General features: G+C 40.9%; 1 protein-coding gene across 1 annotated transcript in view; it reads left to right on the top strand.

Annotated features, from left to right (window-relative positions):
- The window catches only part of camk2a (calcium/calmodulin-dependent protein kinase II alpha), a gene marked incomplete at both ends in the record, with an annotated part of 226,637 nt that extends 203,679 nt beyond the window's left edge, over positions 1–22,958 (top strand). The window contains 5 exons of the mRNA XM_084320467.1: positions 12,440–12,480; positions 14,315–14,363; positions 18,077–18,152; positions 21,406–21,500; positions 22,723–22,958. Of these exons, the coding sequence (XP_084176593.1) occupies positions 12,440–12,480; positions 14,315–14,363; positions 18,077–18,152; positions 21,406–21,500; positions 22,723–22,958 (497 nt within the window). The remainder of the gene's footprint in view (positions 1–12,439; positions 12,481–14,314; positions 14,364–18,076; positions 18,153–21,405; positions 21,501–22,722) is intronic.
- Between the last annotated feature and the right edge of the window lie 2,237 nt (positions 22,959–25,195).

Raw genomic sequence — 25,195 nt, 5'->3', positions numbered from 1 at the left:
AATCACCTTTTACTGGAATATTCCAGAACGTTGATATTTGTCTGCCTATTTATGAATCGTTTTCAAATAAACGCTAGATGATCAATAGTATACGTGCACGCACGCACATTCGAGCCGCGCGCTGATAATAGCTGCTTTCATTTCCTCATGGATTTTACAGTGAAACAGCTAGAGCACATATCACAAAAAAGCTTATATCTCCTCGAAAACTAGTCTGATTATCCTAACACTGATAACATAGATTCCTTACCTGACATCAGATGGTATCCAAATGGTATATTCCAATTCCTGATCACCATTAGAAAAAATCGATAAGTATATTGATCCAACGTGTGTACAGTATAACCCATGCTCGCCGCGGCTCAGAGGATCCAGAATGAACTCTGGTAACTCCGGCTGCATCAGTGGACTGGAAAATGTGGACTGGAATATTTTTTTTCCCCCATCCATTTTCATTGAGTCCATTCCAAAAGGGTGATTTACCATCTGGGAGACGATAGGGGGCGCTTTTTTCACATCTGATCGCTGGCGGCCCCTGGATTTCCAACGGTAGGCTCGGGTGATGCAATATGATTTCAGATCGCTAAAAAAAATTAAAATAAAGAAATTCCGAGAAAAGCCGTGACGTGGCTTTCAACGCCACTATCGTAAACCCGAGAAAAGCCGTGACGTGGTGCTCAAAGCTCAAATAGGATTGAAGTGATATTTGGCTTAAAAATCTGTCACCTAATGGGGGGGGCAGGTGGCGCACGGAGACTACGTTCGTCACCAACACCGGGAGACACTAGGATTCGCCTGTTCGAATCCAGCTCCCGGCGTTGCTATCAGCTTGGCTGTCCTCTCACGCTGATACAATTGGCTGTATCAGGGTGTGGGAAGCTGAAGGGTGGGTCCTGGGCGTTGTGGACAGCGACCCCTACAGTTCGGTCGGGGCGCCTGCTCAGCGAGGGTTGGATCTGAGGAGAGATAGTGTGGCCTCCCACATGCTACACTCTCCCCGGTGAGAACCTGCGCGGCCAGGTTGGCCTGCCCCAGGCTGCACATGTGTCGGAGGAAAGCATGTGACAGTCTCCGGTCTCCCGGACCAACAGTAGGGGAAAGTACGCAACAACCAGGAAGGGTGGGATGGGAGAAAAATCGGGAAAAAGGAGGGGAAGAAAGATAATAATAAAAAAAAAAAAAAAAACGGTCACATGGCAAAAAAAAAAAAAAAAGCCTGACGATGTGCATTGGGCCGCGGCTCTCTGATGCCTTATTTTCTGGGTCCCGGCCTGAAAAGTTTGGGAACCCCTGAGATATAGGTAATTCGATTACTAGCAACTTTATCAATGTTCAGCCTTGTTTCACAGTAAGTAAATTTCACGGAGTAAATTTTACTCAAACTAAGCCTAGGGTGTTACCATGTTGGTGAGTGGGTTCATTGACATGTTGTATCACCTCAAAGCTGTCCAGTAGGTTGGTAAGATCAATAACCTAGGGGTCCTTCTTATTCAGATCTCCACGTATGATTAATCTTTCACATCTCTAAGGATACCAACTGAGATTAGCTTCTGAGAACCAAGGGTGTAAATTACTTGAGTAATTGTACTTCGTTACCATACTTAAGTACTGGTTTGGGGAATTTGTACTTTACTTGAGTATTATTAGGTCTATATACTTCGCACTTGTACTCCATCACATTTTTTATTCAAAGGTCATACTTTTTACTCCTTACATTCAAAATGCAGACCTACAAAACACAAAGTACAAATCTCACAGGTCCAATAATTTTAATTAGTATATCCTAATTGTTTATCTGGCCGAACTAACATTAACGTTGTTAATCCTGTGGCCGCAGGTAAACAGCCAATCAAATCCCCATCAATGGAAAATGAACCCGCCCATACCCATGCTGATGGGTCCCTGTGCAACACTAGAAAGTGGGGATCCTTGATTAAACACCTGCTATCAGAAGAATAGACAGTCAGATCCACATTATGCTGTAGTTAATATTGTGATATTATTCAGGGTACTCCAGTATTCTGCCTTTAATATTGTGATATTACTCAGCCCTGCCCAAACACCAGCTGATGACTTCACTAATTGGCTTACCTCTTCAACTAACACACCTGGTGCAATGTATAGCCAAAATGAAAACTTGGCCCACGATGGAATGAGTTTGAGACCCCTGGTCTATCCCTTTAAAAAAAACAATGTACTTTTATATTTCAGCACTTAAGTACATTTAAAAGTAGGATTTTTTTTAACTTTTACTCAGACGTGTGTTTTTAGCCAGCTACTTTGACTTTTACTTGAGTCAGATTTTGAGACGGTACCCATACTTTCACTTAAGTATAATTTCTGGGTACTTTTTACACCCCAGGTAGGATAGTTCTATGAATTGATCACAGACATGTAGGATAGTTCTATGTATTGATCACAGACATGTAGGATAGTTCTATGTATTGATCACAGACATGTAGGATAGTTCTATGCATTGATCACAGACACAAGTGTTAATTTATGTATCATGAAATGTCCATCGTCACTAATTTCTGGGTACTTTTTACACCCCTACTGAGAACTCCTACAGAAATATTGATGAGTATTTTGGTGGCTGGTACAATGTGATGATGAGCAAAGACAGTCCAGCTTTTTAGTTCAATAACAAGATACTCAAGCCTGTTCTAAATAAATATGATAGGATTTTTCAATGGAAATATCTAATGAAAAATTGCATTTCAACTATAATTGTTTATCCCTTTTCATAGCGTGCATGCATGTAAACATGTGTGTGTGTGTTATATACTCTGCCTGCTACATCATGTCCTCAGGTTGATGCCTCCCCGCAGTGCCGTCCAGTCAATGCGCTGATGGCTCCGTCCCGCCTTGCAACTCTGCCCTCCATTGCGCCTTCTTCCGCTCAAAATGCTCTTTATAGGCACAGTCCTTATACCAGTGACCGTTCTGGCCGCATAAAAAACAAGCACCAGCAGGTTTGCGCTGAGTCTTTCTCTTTCGTCTCTGGATGCTCTGCCCAACTGAGTCGTCCTTTGCAAGCTGTGAGAAAGTTCTCACCAGGGCTAACTGTGATTGTCCGACCGTCTTTATCAGCGACAATTGTGACCGCTCCATCAGCTGTTGAGCATGCAGACTCAGCTCCCCTAATTGCCTGGCCATTTCATCTGCTGCTATTGATCCAGCCCCGTGCGTGGACGTTGAAACAGGCCAGACCGTTGCAGGTGGTGGTGGTATACGAGGCCAATCTCCTCGCTTCGGAGTTGGTGGTCGTCGGCGAGGCAGTTGACGTGGCGGGAGGGCCGGTGACACACACGGGAAGGCATCGAGGCCAGAGTCCACTGCAAGCCCCGAACACACCGCCGTGGGGGAAGAGAAAGAAAAGTGTCAGGTTCTTCCCTCACTCCCCTCTTCTCCCCAGTCCACATACAGGCTGCTCCCTGCCCCTCTAAATTGCCCACATCCTCCATTTTAACACGTTTCTTTTTTCTTAACACTTTAACTGCCACACACGAGATATCTCGGGTTTATTTCTATGTGGTTGAAAGCCACTCAGGAGATTTCTCGGAATTATTATTATTTTTTTTTTTTAGCGATCTGAAATCATATTGCATCACGCGAGCCTACCCGAGTATACACGAGCTCCGCTGGAGAGCATATGTGGAAAAAAAGCGCCCCCTATCGTCTTTCAGATGACATAAGGGATTTTGGAATGGACTCAATGAAAATGGATGGGGAAAAAAATCCGGTACTCCACATTTTCCAGTTCACTGATCCAGCCGGGGTTACCACAGTTCATTCTGGAGACTCTGAGACCCGCTGATCATGGAGTTCTACTGTATCGCGTTGGATCCATACACTTATCGATTTTTTCGAATGGTATTCAGGAATTGGAATATACCAGTTGGATACCATCTGATGTCAGGTAAGGACTCTATGTTATCAGTGTTAGGATAATCAGACTAATTTTGATGAAGTTATAAGCTGTTTTGTGAAATGGACTCTTTCGGTTTCACTGTAAAAGTCCGAGAGGAAATCAACGTGGCGATTATCCGTGCGCGGCCCGAATGTGCTTGCGTGCACGTATAATATTGATCATCTAGCCTTTATTTGAAAACGATTCATAAAAAGGCCGACGAATATCAACGTTGTGGAATATTCCAGTAAAAGACGATTTTCATAGAATGGTCCAGAATGGGCTGTTTTTTATCTCAAAACTGCTGCTTTTCTAAATGCTCTAAAATGGAAATGACGCGATAAAAAACCAATCTGCCTCGACAGCACTGACTGGAAAATAGTCTTTGATAATGCGATGGGCAGATTAGACACATAGCCATAATTTAAAACATAGATTAGGCGATATTAACGTTAACATTGGCACCGATGGTGGCATTCAGGGGGTAAAAAGGAAAACCCGGCGTGGCACTCAAAGTGTTAACAGACAAAAACAAAACAAAACTACATTAAATTAAATACGCGGCAAACAAAAATTGTTTCCTCCAAACACTTGAGAAAAAAAGCTCTATGGCAGCGCACAGACGCCCTTATCCTAGTTTAATTCAGAAACGACTGCAGTCTGACCAGATAAGGTGTTTAGAAACTAAATCACACAAGAAAAACAACTGTCTCTTCTCTATGGTATTTCTCACACACGGTCAACTTCCCGCCTCCTTGTGAAAAAAAATCAATAAAAACAGATCAGTGCATTCAAAGATATTAAACCCTAGCCCACGCCTTTATTTCGGGACTGACCTAAGTAATTTAAAATGTCTCACGCACGGTCCCCTAATTCCCGCCTCCTTGTGAGAAAATAAAAATAAAAACAGATCAGTGCTAAAAAGATATAAAACCCCAGCCCACACCTTTTCCGGGACTGTTCTATGACTTTTAATTTCCAACATACCCATAGTACACTCTGCACCCCTCCATTCCGGATACAAATGTAATTCTCGCCTAATATCGGAACCTACCTTTAAATCCAAGTGTTCAAAGGAAAACAAGAGGGTACACACAAAAAAACAATACTATGTTCTAGTGTTCAACACCATCTGGACCCAGAAACTCAACAACTCTTCGCCCAAATCAAACTCCTGCACGCATCCACACGGGAAAATCTGCCAGAGATGACAAGACAGTCGGTAGACAGGCGTCCTCTCTCTCCTGTACTTTTCTCGGAGGTTTGAGGCGAGGAAAAATAGTACTCCCCCGGATTGCTCGCCGACAATGCACCACTCTGTGTCATCCGCTGTCTGGTCAATCTAGACACCCTAATCTAATTGTAACATAACTAATTATAAATCTAAAAACAAAAACGTTTTAAACAGAAATCAGAATGCCAACAGCCACCGAATGTTCCCTATCACGCGTCCAAGGTCCAAGCCAGAGGTGGCAGCCAAGCGGACGGCGCAGACGGTTCTCTCCCCCCCCCCAGTGCGCGGAGGAGGTCGAGACAGGGCAGCTCTCCCCTGGAATCCCAAGATTCACCCTGTCTGCAGAGTCCGTCCGGCGGCCACCTCGACACCCACCAGTTTAAAAATAAAATACAACTAGTTTAAAAAATCCCATAATCATCTCTCGTCGCCATCTGTAATGGGAAATTTTAAAGGGACCAAACGATGAGTCGTTTACATTAATGATTCTGAGTCATTATTAATAATAGGAACGTTTATTTCATCCGTGGCCACAAATGAAAGATCAGTTTACAATCAGAGACAACAATGTTCATACACAAGTGTCTGACCATAAAATGATCAAGAGCTCTGGTCAGACATACAATTAAATACATGAAAATGACATAGAAGAAACAAAATGGCTGGTTGAGAATTTAATAATACGACTATATTATGGCTATAACTTCGTCTAACTGTTCCCATAACCTTGGGTTATGGCTCTGAAGAAACACAATCCTGTGACCTATAGTCTGGGCCTTTATAATAGAATACTCATTGTAACTGTCTATGTGGAACATATTTTAATACACAAGGATATGACGAAGGTAAACAAGAATGGTTCTCAGTCACTGGAAGCGACAACAAAAAGGTTATGGCTTGGGAGATATTAGTACATTGGAGTCTTCTTAAAGAGACACACACACATTAACCAGTCAAGCTGGTCACACTGAAAGTCAAGCTGTATAAAATGATATCTCAACACAGATCTATAATGACATGATAATATATTCCACGACACGCCTTTGAGGTGCTTTGGTACCATGAGGTGCAAGCATAGTCGTAGTACCCTTGAATGAGTGCTCCTGCCAGAGTCTTCGGGGTATTCTTGTTTATCAGAGAGGAGATCCGGTACAAGAATCTAGTTCGTTGATTGACTTTTTTTATTACATTGGATGCCATTGTGTCACAGGAAAGATTAGCCTCTAGGATGGAACCTAGGTATCTTTCCTTGTGACAATATTGTCACCCACTGTAACTGAGAAGCCGTGGACTCTGTTTTACCCAGGTGTAATGATCGTTTGTTGTCAGCGAGCCAGGTGCAGATTTTGCCTAGTTCCGAGCTGAGGGTTTTTTCAACCTGTAACTTGTTCTTGTCAGAGACCAGCAGGGCTGAGTCGTCCGCGAACAGGAACAAGTTGCAGTCACAAGCTGACGAAATGGCATTTGCATAAATTTGCAGTATTTGCCCGTGTCCACCTCTTGTTTGATGTGGTTGTTCAAATAGAGAAGGCATGTGTCAGTGGAGTGGGATGTTCTGAAGCCAGATTGGAATTAGAAGATAAATTTTTTTTCTGCAAGGTACTTTTCGACCTGTTCGTATACTAGTTTTTCCATGACTTTCGAGATGGAACAGCGCGGTAGTTGCCTGGGTCTAATTTGCTGCCATTTTTGTGCAGGGGGGTTACTCTCGCAATTTTGAAGTCGTTGGGTACGTGTCCCTGTTTTATGGAGAGGTTTATTATGTGTGTGATGACTGGGGTGATGGCGGCTGCTGAGTCTCTGAGGAATTTGGAGGGGATATTGTCATGGCCAGTGGCCTTGTTAGGTTGGAGGGCGCTCTGTTTTTTTGAGTACTTCAGCTGTTGTTACCATTTCTAGTTTGAAATCGTCTTTGCGGACCCCTAAGTTATTGTAGTAGGCTATGATGTGTTCTACCCCAAAATGCCCTGAGTGGGTGGGTAGTTTATTTACCAGTATTGTGGCTATGTTTGTGAAGAAAATCACTATAGAGGGTTAGATTAGAGAGTTATGGTTAGATTATATGGTTAGAGTTACATCAGAGGGTTAGGGTTAGATTACAGGATTAGGGTTAGATTAGAGGGCTATGGTTAGATTAGAGGTTTAGGATTAGATTTGAGGGTTAGTGCTATATTAGAGGGTTAGGGTTTGATCACCATAGAGGGTTAGGGTTAGATTAGAGGGTTAGATTAGATTTATATTAGAAGGTTACGGTCAGATCCCCATAGAGGGTTAGGGTTAGATTAGAGGGTTACGGTTAGATTAGAGAGTTAGGTTTAGATTAGAGTGTTAAGGTTATATTAGAGGGTGCGATACAAAGAACTGAGTACTTTACGACAGGGTCGTCCCTTCTGGGTCTTGGGATATTTCATATGTTTTGGCTAATTTTGATTTAAATTGTATAATTCCCATTTTAAAATGTTTTACCATGGTATGTTTGGTATCTTTTTTTCAGCACAGCCTCACATATATGACCTGTCAGTTAGTTTTCATATTGTATAATACTGTATATACTGTATACTGCATAATGTACAACACAAAACACAAAATCGGATTGAGAAAATGTGTTATTTTTAGTATGAACCAATGCAAACATATCAAATCAAGGATATAAAACAGTGGAAATGCACCCTCAGGTAGCATATTTACATAAACAAAAGAGAACAGATCAGAATTAAATTTACAAAGCATTATTTTCTCCATACACAGGTAATAAACACAGACGAAATTTTGATTCTCAACTGGAAATGATCACCAGCATGCTTTTTTTTAACAAAAAGTCAGTAAAGGTAATTTTTTTTACAAAAAAAAGTTAAAAAAAAATGTTACAGTAAAAAAGTAAAAAATAACTAAATAATTAAATTGTGGGATATTCAATATACATATATACAGTACACATATGACTAGAGTGCAGTCATATAGAGTGCAGGATGCCTGAGACGTATCCAAAAAAAATATTGCACCTGTCAAACTGTAACGCCTTTTGACAGGTGTTACCTGTGTATACGTGGCATGGGGGTCTAGCTGCGGTCCTGGGGGTCTGCACGGCATGAACCGGAGGGGCTGAGGGGCTGGATCAGGATCACTGTCGGTCTTCCAGGGCGTCTGATCTCCTGCCTGATCTCCTGCCTGGGCTGGACGTCTTGGCCTGGCCTGGGTTGTCCTGCGTCGGCCTGGAGCAGGCTGCTCATCATGTCTGCACATAAATGGCACACACATTGTACATATAAGACACTGCTCATACAACACACACACACACTGTATACACTCAATATTCCATTCTGTATATATTGCGTACAAAGTCTGCAAACCTAGTAATAAGGGTTAGGGTTGGCTTGGGCACGCCCTGCCCCCCTAGATGTCCCAGGCAAATCATTGCTGTAGACAATGACATGTAAAAATACATTATTTTCAACTTTTATGAACAGAGTAATAACTAAAACAAAAGCACTAATAATAATAATAATAATAATAATAATAATAATAATAATAATAATAATAATAATAATAATAATAATAATAATAATAATAATAATAATAATAATAATAATAATAATAATAATAATAATAATAATAATAACAATAATAATAAGTCTCTCACCTGTCTTGGTTAGCCCTCCTTCCATGTCTCACTGAACTGGTTGAAGGCAGGGCTCCTTCTGCTCCTTGCTCCTCCTCACTGGATCGTCAACGTTAGCACATGGATAGCTCAAACTACTACTACTAAAACGTCTACTAATACTACTACTACTGCTACTACACCTACTACTACTGCTACTACTACTACTACCACTACTATTACTGCTAGTACTGCTACTACTACTGCTACTACTACTGTTATAAAAGTCGAACTACTAACTACTAACTGTCCGACAGAAATTATCTAGTGGACGAATTGTGCAGGCTTGTTCTACTCTTTTTTTCTGGCAGTAACTTCCGCCTCCTTCGTCACTTCCTCCCAATGTTTTCCGTTTCATTCTAGCACAAAAAATTGCCAAGATATTGATAAAAATGTAACGCATGTAAAATTATATCTGGCACATTTTACGCGTGCGTAAAAGTTTATTTAGCATCGAATTGAAATGATCCTGGTTGAGTCATTTATTGGTTTATCAAGACAAAATAAAAAGTAGCGTGTAGTTTCAAGGCCACGTCATAATGCCACGCCGAAAAAAACCCGGAAATGGACTAAGTTTTCGATACAGAGCGGCACAAACTCATGACGTCACTTCATCACGGCGCCGTGAGCCGCGACCGGGAACCGATCAGCGGCAAAATCATTGGGAAGGACCAGGAGCCACTCAGCAGCATCCACAGTTAAAAAGGCCTCCCAAATAGTTGAGGACAACACACACACCCTTCACACCCATTACAAACTAATGCCTCAGTCAGGCCGTCGATACAGAGCTTCATCATTGAACAAAAGGGGCTTAGGTAGCTTCGTGCCAACTTCCATTAGACTGCTGAACACCTAGGTCTGGTGGAGGCCGGACTGCCCCCCCCCAGGACTTTGGACTACTTAAAATAGACTCCCCCTTCCACCTGATGGACACATATCACCTGTACTACTGTTATTTATTATTTATATACATATAGAACTGCTCCACATGGATTTTAATATATCATGATTTAAGTACTGTAGTTTTAGTTGGTGTTTTTTTATATAGTGGTCTTTTTACTGTAGTTTTAACGAAGCTGGTGTTTTTTTTATAGTGGTGAGTGTATGTATTGTGACTGTATGTTTGTCTTTTAACCACTGCACAAATGAAGTTCCAAAAGGAAAATTAAGTAAGTTGAAGTTGAAGGTATAACCCGGAGTCCTCTGACTGCAGCCTCCAACCCTTTCCTATCAGGATATTTTCTTTTAATTTTACCAGAGTAATTTCTTCTGTTATTAAAATACTTTTTCTGTTGAGGTATTTGTAAATAAACAACAGAAGGACAAGCGTCAATTCGATGCCTAATCTTCGGCTTAGCGGGTCTCAGGAACAATTATCAGTGTGTGTTAGTGTTAGGGTTGTGTGTGTGTGTGTGTGTGTGTGTGTGTGTGTGTGTGTGTGTGTGTGTGTGTGTGTGTGTGACGTGTGTGTGTGTGTGTGTGTGTGTGTGTGTGTGTGTGTGTGTGTGTGTGTGTGTGTGTGTGTGTGTGTGTGTGTGTGTGTGTGTGTGTGTGTGTGTGTGTGTGTGTGTGTGTGTGTGTGTGTGTGTGTGTGTGTGTGTGTGTGTGTGTGTGTGTGTGTGTGTGTGTGTGTGTGTGTGTGTGTGTGTGTGTGTGTGTGTGTGTGTGTGTGTGTGTGCGTGCGTGCGTGTGTTAGGGTTGTGTGTGTGTGTGTTCTGAGTTGTGGCCTCACGGCAGCTGGGAGAGATATTTGATATCTCACACACACACACACACACACACGCACACGCACACACACACACAGAATTCCAGGGCATTGCTATTGTTAGCTTGCAGGGAAACCACCCTGTGTGTGTGTAACAAGTATATTTACTATTAGAATGTATTCAATAAACAGTTTAATAAAGGAAGCGTATATGTATTATAGAGGCATACATGTTCAAAAGTATTCAAACCTATTTTGTTTTTATTAGTAGTATTAGTATTAGTGGTCATTTACTTTATAAATGTATGTAATTTAATATATTAATATAAACAAAATGTATCTTATTTTTTTAACGTTTCTTTTAAATGTAAAGAAAAATTACATAGAAATGTTTAATATAAAAGCAGACATGTGTAAATGTATGAGACAGAGGGGGAGAGAGAGAGGTAGGAAGGAGAGGAGATAGGAAAGAGGGAGAGGAGAGAGAGATTTGGAATGCACCCAGCGCTATTTCCGCTGTCTCAAGTTGGTCCTAAATTTATCCTCTCTCTCTCTCTCTCTCTCTCTCTCTCTCTCTCTCTCTCTCTCTCTCTCTCTCTCTCTCTCTCTCTCTCTCTCTCTCTCCTCTCTCTCTCTCTCCCCCCTTCCCTTCTCTCTCTTTCTCTCATTTGTGTCCCTGCACTTTTTTGGAGCACTCAGAAACATAGTAACTCGTTACTCGTCTTTCTAAGTTTTACTTTGACACAGCGGGAGAGAGAGCAAGAAAGGGGAATATAGAGAAAGAGAGAGAAAGGGGGGAGAGTTTGTTCAAGTTTTTCCCCAAAAAATCATCAGCATAAAAAACAATGTGAAGTGAATGGAACTCAAAGGAATTTTTACCTCAAGATTACCTGGACAATTACTACTTACTTCAAAGAGTCCTTTTCAATGATTACTTGGAGAACGGCAGATCTCAAAGGAATACTTCAGGATTAGTTTGAAGGATTACTTGGAAGAACTGATGAGTTGGAAGGATTACTTGACAGATGACTTTGAAGGACTATTTCGAGAAGTACGGGACAATTGAGGAATTACTTTGATTACTTCAGATCACCATGGAACTCAAAGGATTACTTTAAGATTGACTTTGATTACTTTTATTTTCCAGCACTGGGAGGAGAACCCACATTTGTAATGGAGTTCTACTATGTTAGAAGTACAAATACCTTGATAGAATAGTACTCTGGTAGATTTAAAAGTACTCTGTTTACAGTAGAAAGTACTGTGTTAAAAGTAGAAATACCCTGATAGAATAGTACTCTGGTAATGTAAAAATTCCCTGATAGAATATTACTCTGGTAACGTAGAAATACCCTGATAGCCTGATAGAATAGTACAAAATTGGTATTCAAGTAAAGTACTTGAGTGAAAGTACTTTTTTAGTTTGGTTTTAATATTTAAAATGTATATTTAGCCAAACAAAATTACAAAAGATTTTGTAAGCTTGTATTCTTTGTATGTTTATAATACATACACACAATTGTATTTAAATTTGAATAATTTTAAAATTAAGTGTGTTTCAGTATATTGTTGTCCTTGCTCAAAAGCACGTCGGCCACAGCTGTTGGCACCACTTCGTTTCTTTCTTACTTTCCATATTTCATTGTGTTTGGTTTGAGTCCTTCACTGTGTTTGGTTTGAGTCTTTCTTTCTGTTTGGTTTGAGTGCCTCGCTCGAGGGCCCACCAGTCGACCACATTTACATTTACATTTAGTCATTTAGCTGACGCTTTTATCCAAAGCGACTTACAAGTTCTGTGCGACAAGACCACAGTACAGTAGTGGTAGAAGGAGGTTGCCGGCACCATGCCCTTCTCTCTCCTTCTCTTCGTGCTGTTTCTCATGGCCGTGTGTCTCGTCTCTCTCTTCCTCCTCAACCCACGCTCCTCAGGGGGGAAGAGCGGCAGCGCCAAGAAGGGAGAGGGGGTGAAGGTCAGACATCTTTGTTTCTTTCTTCCTCTTTCTTTTTCAGTCAGTTGTTCTTTCATTCATTCTGTCGTTCTTGTCTTCCTTCATTCATTCATTCATTACTTAATACTAATAATAAAATGCTGTTATTACTCTTAATCCTAATAATAATAATAATAATAATTAATGTTGTTGCTGTTGTTATTGTTATTATTATTATTATTATTATTCATAATAATAATAATAATAATAATAATAATAATAATAATAATAATAATAATAATAATAATAATAATAATAATAATAATAATAATAATAATAATAATAATAATAATAATAATGGTACTATTGTTGTCCGTCTTTCTTTCATTCATTCTGTCATTCTTGTTTCCTTTCATTCATTCATTTGTTCTGTTCTTTTTTATTATTTATTATTTATTTATTTATTATTATTTATTTCTTCCTTTCATTCATTGTCATTATTTTTCTTTGAGTCATTATTATTATTAGTAGTAGTAGTAGTAGTAGTAGTAGTAGTAGTAGTAGTAGTGTAGTAGTAGTAGTAGTAGTAGTAGTAGTAGTAGTAGTAGTAGTAGTAGTAGTAGTAGTAGTAGTAGTAGTAGTAGTAGTAGTAGTAGTAGTAGTAGTAGTATTAGAGGTGCTATAGATAACATGCAGCCACTAGATGTCGCACTAGAGCACCAGCGTGTCATTTATCCAATCGGGTGGATTCCACATGGGGAAATGGGAAGTTGGAAGGGGATATGTATAAACAACAACATTCATTTTGAACCCGCAACATTTTTTCAATGACAAATTGATTAATCAATATTTATTTTGTGGGAAAATAAATACTTTTATTCTGCACCTTTCTAAAAGCTTTGTGGATACATAAATTTACATCAAATCTATAGCACCTTTAATAATAATCTTTTACATTTTTTAAATGTAAATGTTCCGTTCACTGGGCCAAGCAGCGCTCTGTCATCTGCTTCCATCATGTTTACAAGCTACTGTTGGACGACACCATGACAGTGACGTCATTAATCTGTGTTCATTTTAATGCATTATTTTTTCTATAATTAATAAAAAAAATGAATGTGTTAAAGTGACAGCCCTAATAATAATAATGATATAATGGCTGCATTTCTATCATGATTTTCTAGTACTACTCAAAGCACTTCACAATGGAATGACCATGGCTGGATTACTAACCGGGCATACCAGCCAAATAACCCAGGGCCCGGATCATCAGGGGCCCAGACCACCAAAGGTCCAGAGAGCCTTAGGATATGTGTGTGTATTAGTTGCATTATCTCACTAATTGAAGATAGAATATGTGCCTGTAAGCATGAATATAATTAAAGGGGCCCCAGAATACTCAACTCTGAACACTCAATACCTCAATTTTTTCAGATATACTTTATCAAAAGGCCCCAGAAATGTGTATTTCAGAACAGTTTTTTTTAAATGTTCGTCCCGATTGACACAGACTCACCAGTAACATTGGTCCTCTGAGGGGCCCATATCACTGTCTTGCCCAGGAGCCCAGTAGCGGCATAATCTAGCCATGAGAATAACTGTATTTTCAGTATGGGAATCATACTCCTAACCCTAGTGGTGTTAGTGCCTTGCTCAGAGGAATAAGCACGCTACCCACTGAGCTACACAGAACAAACATCTGTCTTTCATTGGTCCTGAACATCTCAACCTCAGTAATTCAATATTATGATAATGATGATGATGATTTTGATTATTATTATTGTTATTGCTGATGTTATTGTTATGATGATGATGATGATGATTATTATTATTAATAATAATACTATTGTTATTATTACTATTATTATTATTACAGGAATCGACAGAAAGCACAAACACTACCATTGAAGATGAAGATACAAGAGGTGAGCTAGTACACACACGCACGCACGCACGCACGCACGCACGCACGCACACACACACCAAACATTAGCTATTACCGGTCTTTTCATCTTTATGACAACATGGATGAGTTTAAGACATGGAATATGGACAAGTCAAGTCAAGAGTTTTATTTGTCACGGCATACAAGTATACAATGAAATGCGGGTGGTCTTGCCCGCAACGATGTGCAATACAGTGGTACAACATATAATAGAATCCAATAAAAAACAACATTGTGCATAAACAGGTAACAAGCAGGTAACATGGTGGGACATCTCGGTATCTGTACATAGTTATTTACATAGCATGTAGGGCATGCTAGATCCTTTGGTAGTGCAATACACTGTTACTGTTGCTATGCTATTTTTGAAGTGACCTTTCCTTTTGGCCATAAGTGTGGGCGTGTGCGGCATGAGTGTGTGCCTGCTCATGTTAAAGTGGCTGCTAGTGTGCACAGCGTGCATGTCGTGTGTGTGCTCATGTGTGCTTGTGTGTGTAAAGTTCAGTGCTCTGTGGCACTCAGTGTTCATTGTTCAGGGCTCTGATGGCCTGGGGGAAGAAGCTGAGCCGAAGCCTCTCTGTCCTAGTAGCTGGGGTTCGCAGGCGTCTGCCTGACCTCAGCAGCTGGAACAGACTGTTATTGGGGTGGTGGGGGTCTTTCATTATTCTGCAGGCTCTGGATTTGCACCTCTTGTTATATAGAACCTGCAGGGGAGGTAGTGCAATACCCGTGGTACGCTCGGCTGAGCGCACCACTCTCTGTATGGCCTTCTTGTCCTGTGCCGTGCTGTTTCCATACCAGGCAGTGATGTTTCCAGTCAAGATGCTCTCTACAGCTCCGGAGTAGAAGGACTGGAGTATCTTCCCTGATACTCTGAACTTCCTTAACTGTCTCAGGTGGTGGAGGCGCTGCTTCGCCTTTTTTACGACTGTGTCTATGTGTGTTGACCATGTCAGATCCTCTGAGATGTGGACCCCCAGGTACTTGAAGCTGCTCACCCTGTCCACTGTAGCCCCGTTTATCATCAGTGGTGTGTGTGTCTCCTGCTGTCCTCTCCTATAATCCACGATTCCTCTCCTATAATCCACGATCAGCTCCTTGGTTTTACCAATGTTCAGGAGCAGGCTGTTGTCCTGGCACCAGCGTTCCAGTACCTCAACCTCCTCCCGGTAGGCCTTCTTGTCGTTGTCCGAGATTAGCCCCACCACCACCGTGTCGTCTGCAAACTTCACTATGGAGTTGGAGCTGAACTTGGCCACACAATCGTGTGTGTAGAGTGAGTACAGCAGGGGGCTCAGAACACAGCCCTGGGGGGACCCGATGCTCAGGGTGATGGTGTTGGAGGTCTGACCCCCCACCCTGACCGCCTGGGGTCTTTCACTCAGAAAGTCCAGTACCCAGGCGCTCAGGGCGGAGCTCAGACCCAGCTCGATCAGCTTGTCCACCAGTCTGGTGGGGACTATGGTGTTGAACGCTGAGCTGTAGTCAATGAACAACAGTCTCACATAGCCCCCCTTCTGGCGGTCAAGGTGAGAGAGGGTGCTGTGCAGTACCTGGGAGACCGCGTCGTCAGTGGACCTGTTTGTCCTGTATGCAAATTGCATAGGGTCCATATCACTGGGGAGGGAGGCACAAATGTGATCCTTGACCAGCCTCTCGAAACATTTCATGACCACAGAGGTGAGTGCCACCGGTCTGTAGTCATTGAGACATGTTGGGGAGGGTTTCTTCGGTACAGGGATGATGGTAGACATCTTGAAGCAGGCAGGGACCACTGACTCCTCCAGGGATTGATTAAATATGGCGGTGAACACCGGGGCTAGCTGGCTGGTTGGTTTAAGACGTGGAATATGGACGAGTTTAAGACGTGGAATATGGACGAGTTTAAGACGTGGAATATGGACAAGTTTAAGACGTGGAATATGGATGAGTTTAAAATGTGGAACGTGAACAAGTTTAAAACGCCATGCTATGACCTGTGGAGAGCAGCCCCTGCCGGCTTTGGAAATTATGTTTTGAAGTTAGGATTGGACATTATTCCAAAGATGCTGTCCTGGAGTTGGCTTGGTTGTAGTGCTAGTTGGGTACCTTTGAAGCACAAGGGCCTCCAGTGCCTCTGGTTGTGTTCTATGTCACCCCCGTCCTCGTGGCATGCTTGTGTCATGATTGTGGTGTGCTGGTTATATGACATAGATATATATAAACACTAGATGGCTCAAGGCGGAGTCTCCCGCATAGTTCGCCGGCGGCCATCTTGCTTGAGTGGACTACTGCTTTAACACATTCACGCCCCCCCCCCCCCCCCCCACCGCAGCCAACGGTAAACAGCCACACATAGCACACACAGACAGCTTCAATCGTGGGAGAAAAAAATATCAGATCAACGCAAGATTGGATATATAGCGTCCTTACTTGGTCTCTGATGTAATGCAAAACATATAATCCAATTATCTGATCGCAATTTGAAGTACTGGGTGCGGAGGTCCGTGCCACGTTCTCCAGCATTGCATATGGAGGGGGGGGGGGGGGGGGCAGTCTCGCAGATGTATCATTGTAACAGGTTACCTCAACGGAGTATTTAAACCCTGCCCGCACGGCTCAGCTTGGCCCAGATAACAAACCACCGTGTTTCTAATGTAGTGCAGTTGCTGCCACAATGCGTTAGGGGGCGGTATTGACCGTCTGCAATCGCAGACACACTCAGAACAGTATGCACAAGGTGCCTCGATGAATTATGAATGGCAATAGCGAATAAAAGAAGTAACGAGTTAAACACGTATACATACGTGATTGGCCGTCAAGCGCTGGCTCCCAATCACGTATATACGCCAGGATGTGTAAACAAAAATACTCGCTGAAGTCTGACGGATTTACAAACGGTTTGGTTTATTACAAACGGTATTAACGTGGCTATGATTCTTGCTTGGAAGAATTGTTTTATTTATTTATAAAAAAAAATGTATATGAAAGTTCAAGTATGCAGTATGATAACTACATCTCTGACGTTTTTAACAAACCAAACAGTTGGAAATTTAGCAAGCTATGGTTATTTCAATAGTACATGCACTATAGACATTCATGTTATGAGTGGGCGTGCTCCACCTACGCAAGATGGCCGCCATGTGGCAACGTCTGTCTCCATTGGCCAGCAGCACGGGTGAGTCATCTAGTGATATATATCTATCTGCTGGAAGACCGTGTGATACACAATTTCCTGGGGCTGCTTTTCCCCTACTGTGCTCTATAGTGCCAGAGTTCATGTTCCATTCATTGCTCACCATGAAATCTCTCTCTCCTTCCCTGTCTCATCCTTTCTATCTCTCTCTCTTTCTTTCTCGCTCCCTCCCTCCCTGTCTCATCCTTGCTATCTCTCTCTTCTCTCTCCCACTTCTCTCTCCCTCTCTTTCTCTCTCCCTTCTCTCTCTCTCTTTCCCCCTTCTCTCTCTCTTTCTCTCTCCCTCTTGCTCCCCCCTTCTCTTTCTCCCTCTCTCTCTCTTTCTCTCTAAGTGCATGCTGGGAGTGAGATTGGTTTGATTGGGTGCGTGGGTGCGTGGAAGTGGCCGTGAGTGCTTCTATTTTCTATTATCTGAGAGATTTAATGTGTGACATACACATTAATTGTACAGTGTGATATTATGTAAATAAAAGTTTTTCCAAAAAAATATACTGTATATATCTTTCTTTCTCTCACAGCGAGGAAGCAGGAGATAGTCAAAGTGACAGAGCAGCTCATTGAGGCGATCAGCAACGGAGACTTTGAGAGTTACACGTTAGTTCTATCTTTTTATCTATCTATCTATCTATCTATCTATCTATCTATCTATCTATCTATCTATCTATCTATCTATCTATCTATCTATCTATCTATCTATCTATCTATCTATCTATCTATCTATCTATCTATCTATCTATCTATCTATCTATCTATCTATCTATCTATCTATCTATCTATCTATCTATCTATCTATCTATCTATCTATCTATCTATCTATCTATCTATCTATCTATCTATCTATCTATCTATCTATCTATCTATCTATCTATCTATCTATCTATCTATCTATCTATCTATCTATCTATCTATCTATCTATCTATCTATCTATCTATCTATCTATCTATCTATCTATCTATCTATCTATCTATCTATCTATCTATCTATCTATCTATCTATCTATCTATCTATCTATCTATCTATCTATCTATCTATCTATCTATCTATCTATCTATCTATCTATCTATCTATCTATCTATCTATCTATCTATCTATCTATCTATCTATCTATCTATCTATCTATCTATCTATCTATCTATCTATCTATCTATCTGCCTGCCTGCCTGCCTGCCGGCCTGCCTGCCTATCTACCTGCCTGCCTGCCTGCCTGCCTGCCTGCCTGCCTGCCTGCCTGCCTGCCTGCCTGCCTGCCTGCCTGCCTGCCTGCCTGCCTGCCTGCCTGCCTGCCTGCCTGCCTGTCTGTCTGTCTGTCTGTCTGTCTGTCTGTCTGTCTGTCTGTCTGTCTGTCTGTCTGTCTGTTTGTGTGCGTGTGTCCTGATGAAGAGCTGATGTTTAGGGGAGGATGAAGGGGTACGGATGGCCTTTTCTTGGCATAAAACCAACCCTCCTTTTTCTTTTCAAGATATCACTCATAGTGAGTGAGTGAGTGAGTGAGAGTGAGTGAGTGAGTGAGTGAGTGAGTGAGTGAGTGAGTGAGTGAGTGAGTGAGTGAGTGAGTTAACCCCAATCCAAAGTTTTTACAGTGTACTCTCAAATCAAAGTCATGGAAATGATTGTTTCCCTGACCAGATAAAGCGAGGTGGGATGTGTGTGTGTGTGTGTGTGTTTGTTTGTTAACAGAGTAGTGCTTGTATTGACAGGACTATGTAAAGCCACAGTGTTGCCAAAGCATATAAACAATGTTTCTGTGTAAAATAAGACAATACAATTAGAATTATATCATCTTGAGCCATATGTGATTAGGGGTAATCTATAACACACTTAAAGCGGGAGAATGGTGTGACTAGGAGACAGGGGAATGTATGTGGTAGGTGTGACCTGCGTTTATCAAGATAAGGGCAATAAAAGAGTTGGGTTTAAAAAAGAACAGCTGTGGTCAGAGACTAGAGAGGTACAGGCACACTATGAGAAAGGCATTTCAATGACATCTTGGTATTGTGAATTATCTAGGTCTCACCTCTCACCATTTCTATGAGGGCAATGAATCTCACATGCACATGAGATGAAAATGGTGAATAATGAGGTAGTCACAGAACATTTACATTTACATTGAGTCATTTAGCTGACGCTTTTATCCAAAGCAACTTGCAAGTCAGCAGGAAGGGTACAACTCTGGCAGCTAAGGGTACTGTAAGTAACATTGTTTGTCAAACAGTGTAAAACAGGTTAGTATATATATATATATCACATTAGGTTCTAACATCCCAACAGGCCACCTTGTTTATGGTTTGATTCAGTTTTAGTAGAATAGAAAAGACATGAATGATGAAATGAGCACATAAAGTGCAGACATACTGTACTATGAAATCACAGTTTTTTATTATTTTTTTTTTATCCTCTTTTTCTCCGCCTGATTTTCTATGCTTTTCCTCCCATCCCAATTTAGTCGTTATGCCAATTCCCCCCCTCCCCTACCTGGTCGTTGTGCGCATGTTCCCCCTACTGGTCGGTACAAGGGAACCCTGAAGTCTACCACATGCTTCCTCCGACACATGCGGAGACAGCCAGCGGCTCTCTTTTCACCTGGCAGCGAGGACTCTCATTGGTGAAGTGTAACGCGTGGGAGGTCACGCTGCCTTCACCACTTCCTGCCTTTCGCTGAGCAGGCGCCCAGACCTGACCTGTACGTGTCGCTGTCCACAACGCCAGATTACCACCCACGACTTCCCTCCCGCTAACTCAGCCAAACGAGTTAGTATGACGATCGGCCCAAGCCGCAGGCAATGCTGACTCCGGGAGTCGAGACCGCAGCCTCTTGCATTGGTGACGAGAGTAATCTCCGCTACGCCACCCGACCGCCCTGAAATCACAGGTTTTTACAGTGCAATAAAATAGTTCTGGATTAGTTCAAAGTCGTCTTTCCCTTCTGTTTGGTATCTATAGTTTAAAACCCTCTTGTTTGATTGATACTCACTTTGACCCTTCAAACCTCCCACTCAAGGCAAACCTCCCTCTCAGGGCGCAGTTACCTCTCTCAGGGCGCAGTTCTAGGCCTGGGTCTTACACAGTTTTAAAGCCTGACAGTCTTTCTTGCTTGATACCCACACAGTTTAATACCTGACAGTTTCGAACCTGTAATAAAAAGCAATAGACAGAGTAAAATAGTGCAGTGCAATAAAAATAATAATAAATAATAAAGACACCAAGGTCTGTAAAGCCTTTCACATGTCCTGCTCACGGTCCCAAAACGTCCCGCCTATCTGTGGGAAAACAGTAATTGACTAGTATGGATGTCCAGCCTCGGATATATATATATATATATATATATATATATATATATATATATATATATATATATATATATATATATATATAAAAACATAAAGGGGAATACAAACATGGGGAATAAAACATAGAGAAATAATGCAATGTCAATCAAAGAGAAATAGTGCAGTATAGACCAGTGAATAGTGCATTGCAGTAGTCTAGTCGGCTAGATATAAAAGCATGAATTAGCTTTTGATTTTGATTTAGGAATGGTCGTACCTTTGCTATGTTTCTGAGATGAAAGAAAGCTATTTTGGTCACTTTGTTTAAATGGGCATTGAAGTTCAAATCTGAGTCCAGGATGACACAGAGATGTATCACCTCCGGTTTAATCCAAATGGTTAAGCTTACTAGATTATTTGTTAGCATCTCTCTTTTTGACTTCAGGACTACTTCTTTTTGAAGTTTTGTCCTCATTCAATTTTAATCTAAGATGTGTGACCTCTCTCTCTCTCTCTCTCTCTCTCTCTCTCTCTCTCTCTCTCTCTCTCTCTCTCTCTCTCTCTCTCTCTCTCTCTCTAGGAAGATGTGTGACCCGAGCGTGACAGCATTTGAACCTGAGGCTTTAGGGAACCTGGTTGAGGGACTGGAGTTCCACCGCTTCTACTTTGAAAACCGTAAGTCTTTCCGGCTGTCTTTTCTTCTCTCTATCTCTGTCTCTTTGCCCCTCTCTCGTTCTCTTTCTCTCTCTATGTCTCTCTCTCTCTGTCTCATTCTGTCTCTCTTACAAACTCTTGTGGTTGAATAACTAATTGAAACCAAATAGGTATTATAGCTTGCAAATTCATCATTATTTTAATAAAATGTCACATACCGGTATACTCTCAAATCAAAGTCATGGAAATGATTGTTTCCGTGCGTGCGTGCGTGCGTGTGTGTGTCAGTTTAGCCTACAATTTCTAATCTTACAAACTCTTGTGGGTGAATAATTAATTTAATCCTAATATATGTAAAATCTGTAAAAAATCTATCTATAAATGATGCCTCCTTACGCACCCTTTCACTGCGACAATACTGAAGGTTAACCAATTCACTGCCACCGCAAAGGGTTAACTCTTTCACTACCACACTAATGAAGGTTAACCCTTTCACTACCACAATACAGAAGGTTAACCCTTTCACTGCGACAATACAGGAGGTTTACCCTTTCACTTTGGTAGTGTGGTAGTGAAAGGGTTAAGCTGGTGCACACATTGAATAGATAAAGAAAATTACCAATTAAGCTAGTGACCTCAGGAAAATGTATATTTTTTAGGTATTATGTGTCTGTATTCTTAATTTCTGCCTCCTTGGTAATTGAGTTTGACCACAGACCCTTCATGCACCTGGTGACATGGACCTTACTGTACATATCTTTTACATCTCTTTACCTCTTAATGTTTTATTTATTTGTCTTGTCATTAGTTCATTGTATTGTTCTTTCTTTGTTTCTTTGTTTCTTTATCTTAAAAATGGTTTCATTTGTTTATTGTTGTTTGTTCTATCGTTCACTCATTGGTTAATATTTCTCTCTTCCTCTCTCTCTCTATCTACAATATACTATACAATAGTTATAGTATAGTTATATATAGTATAACTGTATGTATAGTATATTGTATAGTAGTGTATATAGGACTCATTACCTTTAATCCGTAAGCTTAGCATTGTATTGTATTTTATCTTAGTACTTTACCATGTCTATTTTATTATCTATTCTATTTTATTCTATTATTATTTGTATTTTTTGCACAATCAAGGCAGGCATGGCCACCTTCATTTTACTACATGCCTCGTGTATGTATGTGACTAATAAATCTCTTGAATCTTGAATCTTCCTCTCTCTCTATCTCTCCACCGTAGTCTGGTCTAAGAACGACAAGCCGGTTCACACCACCATCTTGAACCCTCATATCCACCTGGTCGGCGACGAGGCGGCGTGTGTCGCCTACGTCCGCGTCACCCAGTTTGTCGACGCCCAGGGTGTGCCGCGCACCGGCCAATCAGAAGAGACCAGGGTGTGGCACCGGCGGGACGGGAAGTGGCAGATAGTCCACTTCCACCGGACCGGAGTCTCTACCGCCTCTATGAGCAAGTAAGAACACAACCAGAGAGAGAGAGAGAGGTAGGGGATGATGGAGAGAACGAGAGGTAGAGAGATAATGATAAGGAGAGGTATAGAATGATAGAGAAAGAGGTATAGAATGATGGAGAGAAAGAGAGGTAGAGAGATAATGATAAGGTGAGAGGTAGAGAATGATGGAGAGAAATAGAGGTAGCGAGAATGATAAGGAGAGAGGTAGAGAATGATGGAGAGAAAGAGAGGTAGATAATGATATAGAGCAAGAATTATGGGGAGAGAGAGAATGCTAGAGAGAGAGGTAGAGAATGATAGAGAGAGAGGTAGAGAATGATAGAGGTAGAGAATTATAGTAGTAGAGACTGATATAGAGAGAAGTATAGAATGATAGAGAGATAGAGAATAATATAGAGAGGTAGAGAATGATGGAGAGAAAGAGACTTGTGGGGAGAGAGATAATGATATAGCTAGAGGTAGAGAATGATGGAGAGAGAGAATGATAGAGAGAGAGGTAGAGCATGATGGAGAGAAAGATAGGTAGAGAGATGAATGATAAGGAGAGAGGTCGATAATGATATAGAGAGAGCGATATTATTGGGAGAGAGAGAATGATAGAGAGAGAGGTAGAGAATTATGGAGAGAAAGAGAGGTTTAGAGATAATGATAAGGAGAGAGGTAGGGAATGATATATAGAGAGAGAATTATGGGGAGAGAGAGAATGATAGAGAGAGAGGTAGAGAATGATGGAGAGAGAGAATGATATAGAGAGAGAGGTAGAGAATGATGGAGAGAGAATGATGGAGGTATAGAGAATTATAGCAGTAGAGACTGATAGAGAGAGATGTATAGAATGATAGCGATGTAGAAAATGATAGAGAGGTATAGAAGATGGAGAAAGAGGTATAAAATAATAGAGATGTAGCGAATGATAGAGGTAGAGAATGATAGAGGTATAGCATGATAGAGGCATAGCATGATAGAGAGAGAGAGGTATAGAAGATAGAGAAAGAGGTATAAAATGATAGAGGTATATAATGATAGAGAGGGGTATAGAATGATAGAGGTAGAGAATGATAGAGAGAGGTATAGAATGATGGAGAGAGAGAATGATAGAGAGAGAGGTAGAGAATTATGGAGAGAAAGAGAGGTAGAGAGAGAATGATAAGGAGAGCGGTAGAGAATGATATATAGAGAGAGAATTATGGGGAGAGAGAGAGAATGATAGAGAGAGAGGTAGAGAATGATGAACCTAGGTAAATGAAATATTGCTCCACTTCTACAAGGGCTATTTGCATATTCTTGGTATCTAGGTACATCTATGGACCTCAGGGAATGTATTCACAGTGTCAGAAATATTGTGTCTATTACTAGGCTTGCTTAAATTGTGATGAAACAAAGGAGAATATGAATTATGATTTTTCTTTGCATCTTTGACAGTGAATAACACCATGATAATAATGACCAAACTTAAAAAACTGCCACTGACCTCGTTCAGTACCCTCTTGAGATCATGTGTACAAAAAATCGAAGAAAATTAATAAAGGGAAGATGATAAAACCGAAGGTTCTGTAGATACAGTACTGAATTCTCCCATCCGGACCAATGCAATTTGAAATATTATTATAGAATATAGAATAGATGCTTATACAATACCTTATTATAGCCAATTCGCACATATACATTATTATCTTTCAAATGCCCAAGTTCAATTTGGATTTAGTATCACCAGGCGTGCATAAGAACAGATAATGATATCTACTGCAATCTAGTGTACTTTTTTATTTTCCCCACAGTGCAACCGTTTTGAAACTAATTTCAGATCTAATTGTTCCTACATGCTAACAATAGGGAGGAGAAACTAACTGCATTTCAATATTTGTCAAAAACGTTACCTTTTGTGGCTTATTATCGCGAATAATAACAGTTATTGACATAATTCATAATTCAACTCTGAACTTTGAACCCCCATAGAACTTGCCAGGAAGTGTAGTTCGGAAAAATTCCAACGCTGGTCGACAGCTATGCATGTCTTCTACGAAATGGCCGCAAAAAGACTACAATTCCCATGGTTAAAAATTTCCATTTTCGTTTCAAGCTTGGAATGGATGAAAATCGAAAACTTAACACTTTTAACCTATTGCTAAACTAACGTATTGATGATAATATACATTCTACATGTTTTTGTGACATGTTAGTGATGTTAATACTTGAAAACGTTTGATTTTAAAATCGCAAATTTGGAACAAATTTGGGGGG

Source organism: Notolepis coatsorum, assembly GCF_963971535.1.
Source record: "Notolepis coatsorum genome assembly, chromosome: 8".
In the NCBI taxonomy this organism is placed as follows: domain Eukaryota; kingdom Metazoa; phylum Chordata; class Actinopteri; order Aulopiformes; family Paralepididae; genus Notolepis; species Notolepis coatsorum.
This window is presented reverse-complemented; position numbering and strand designations above follow the sequence as displayed.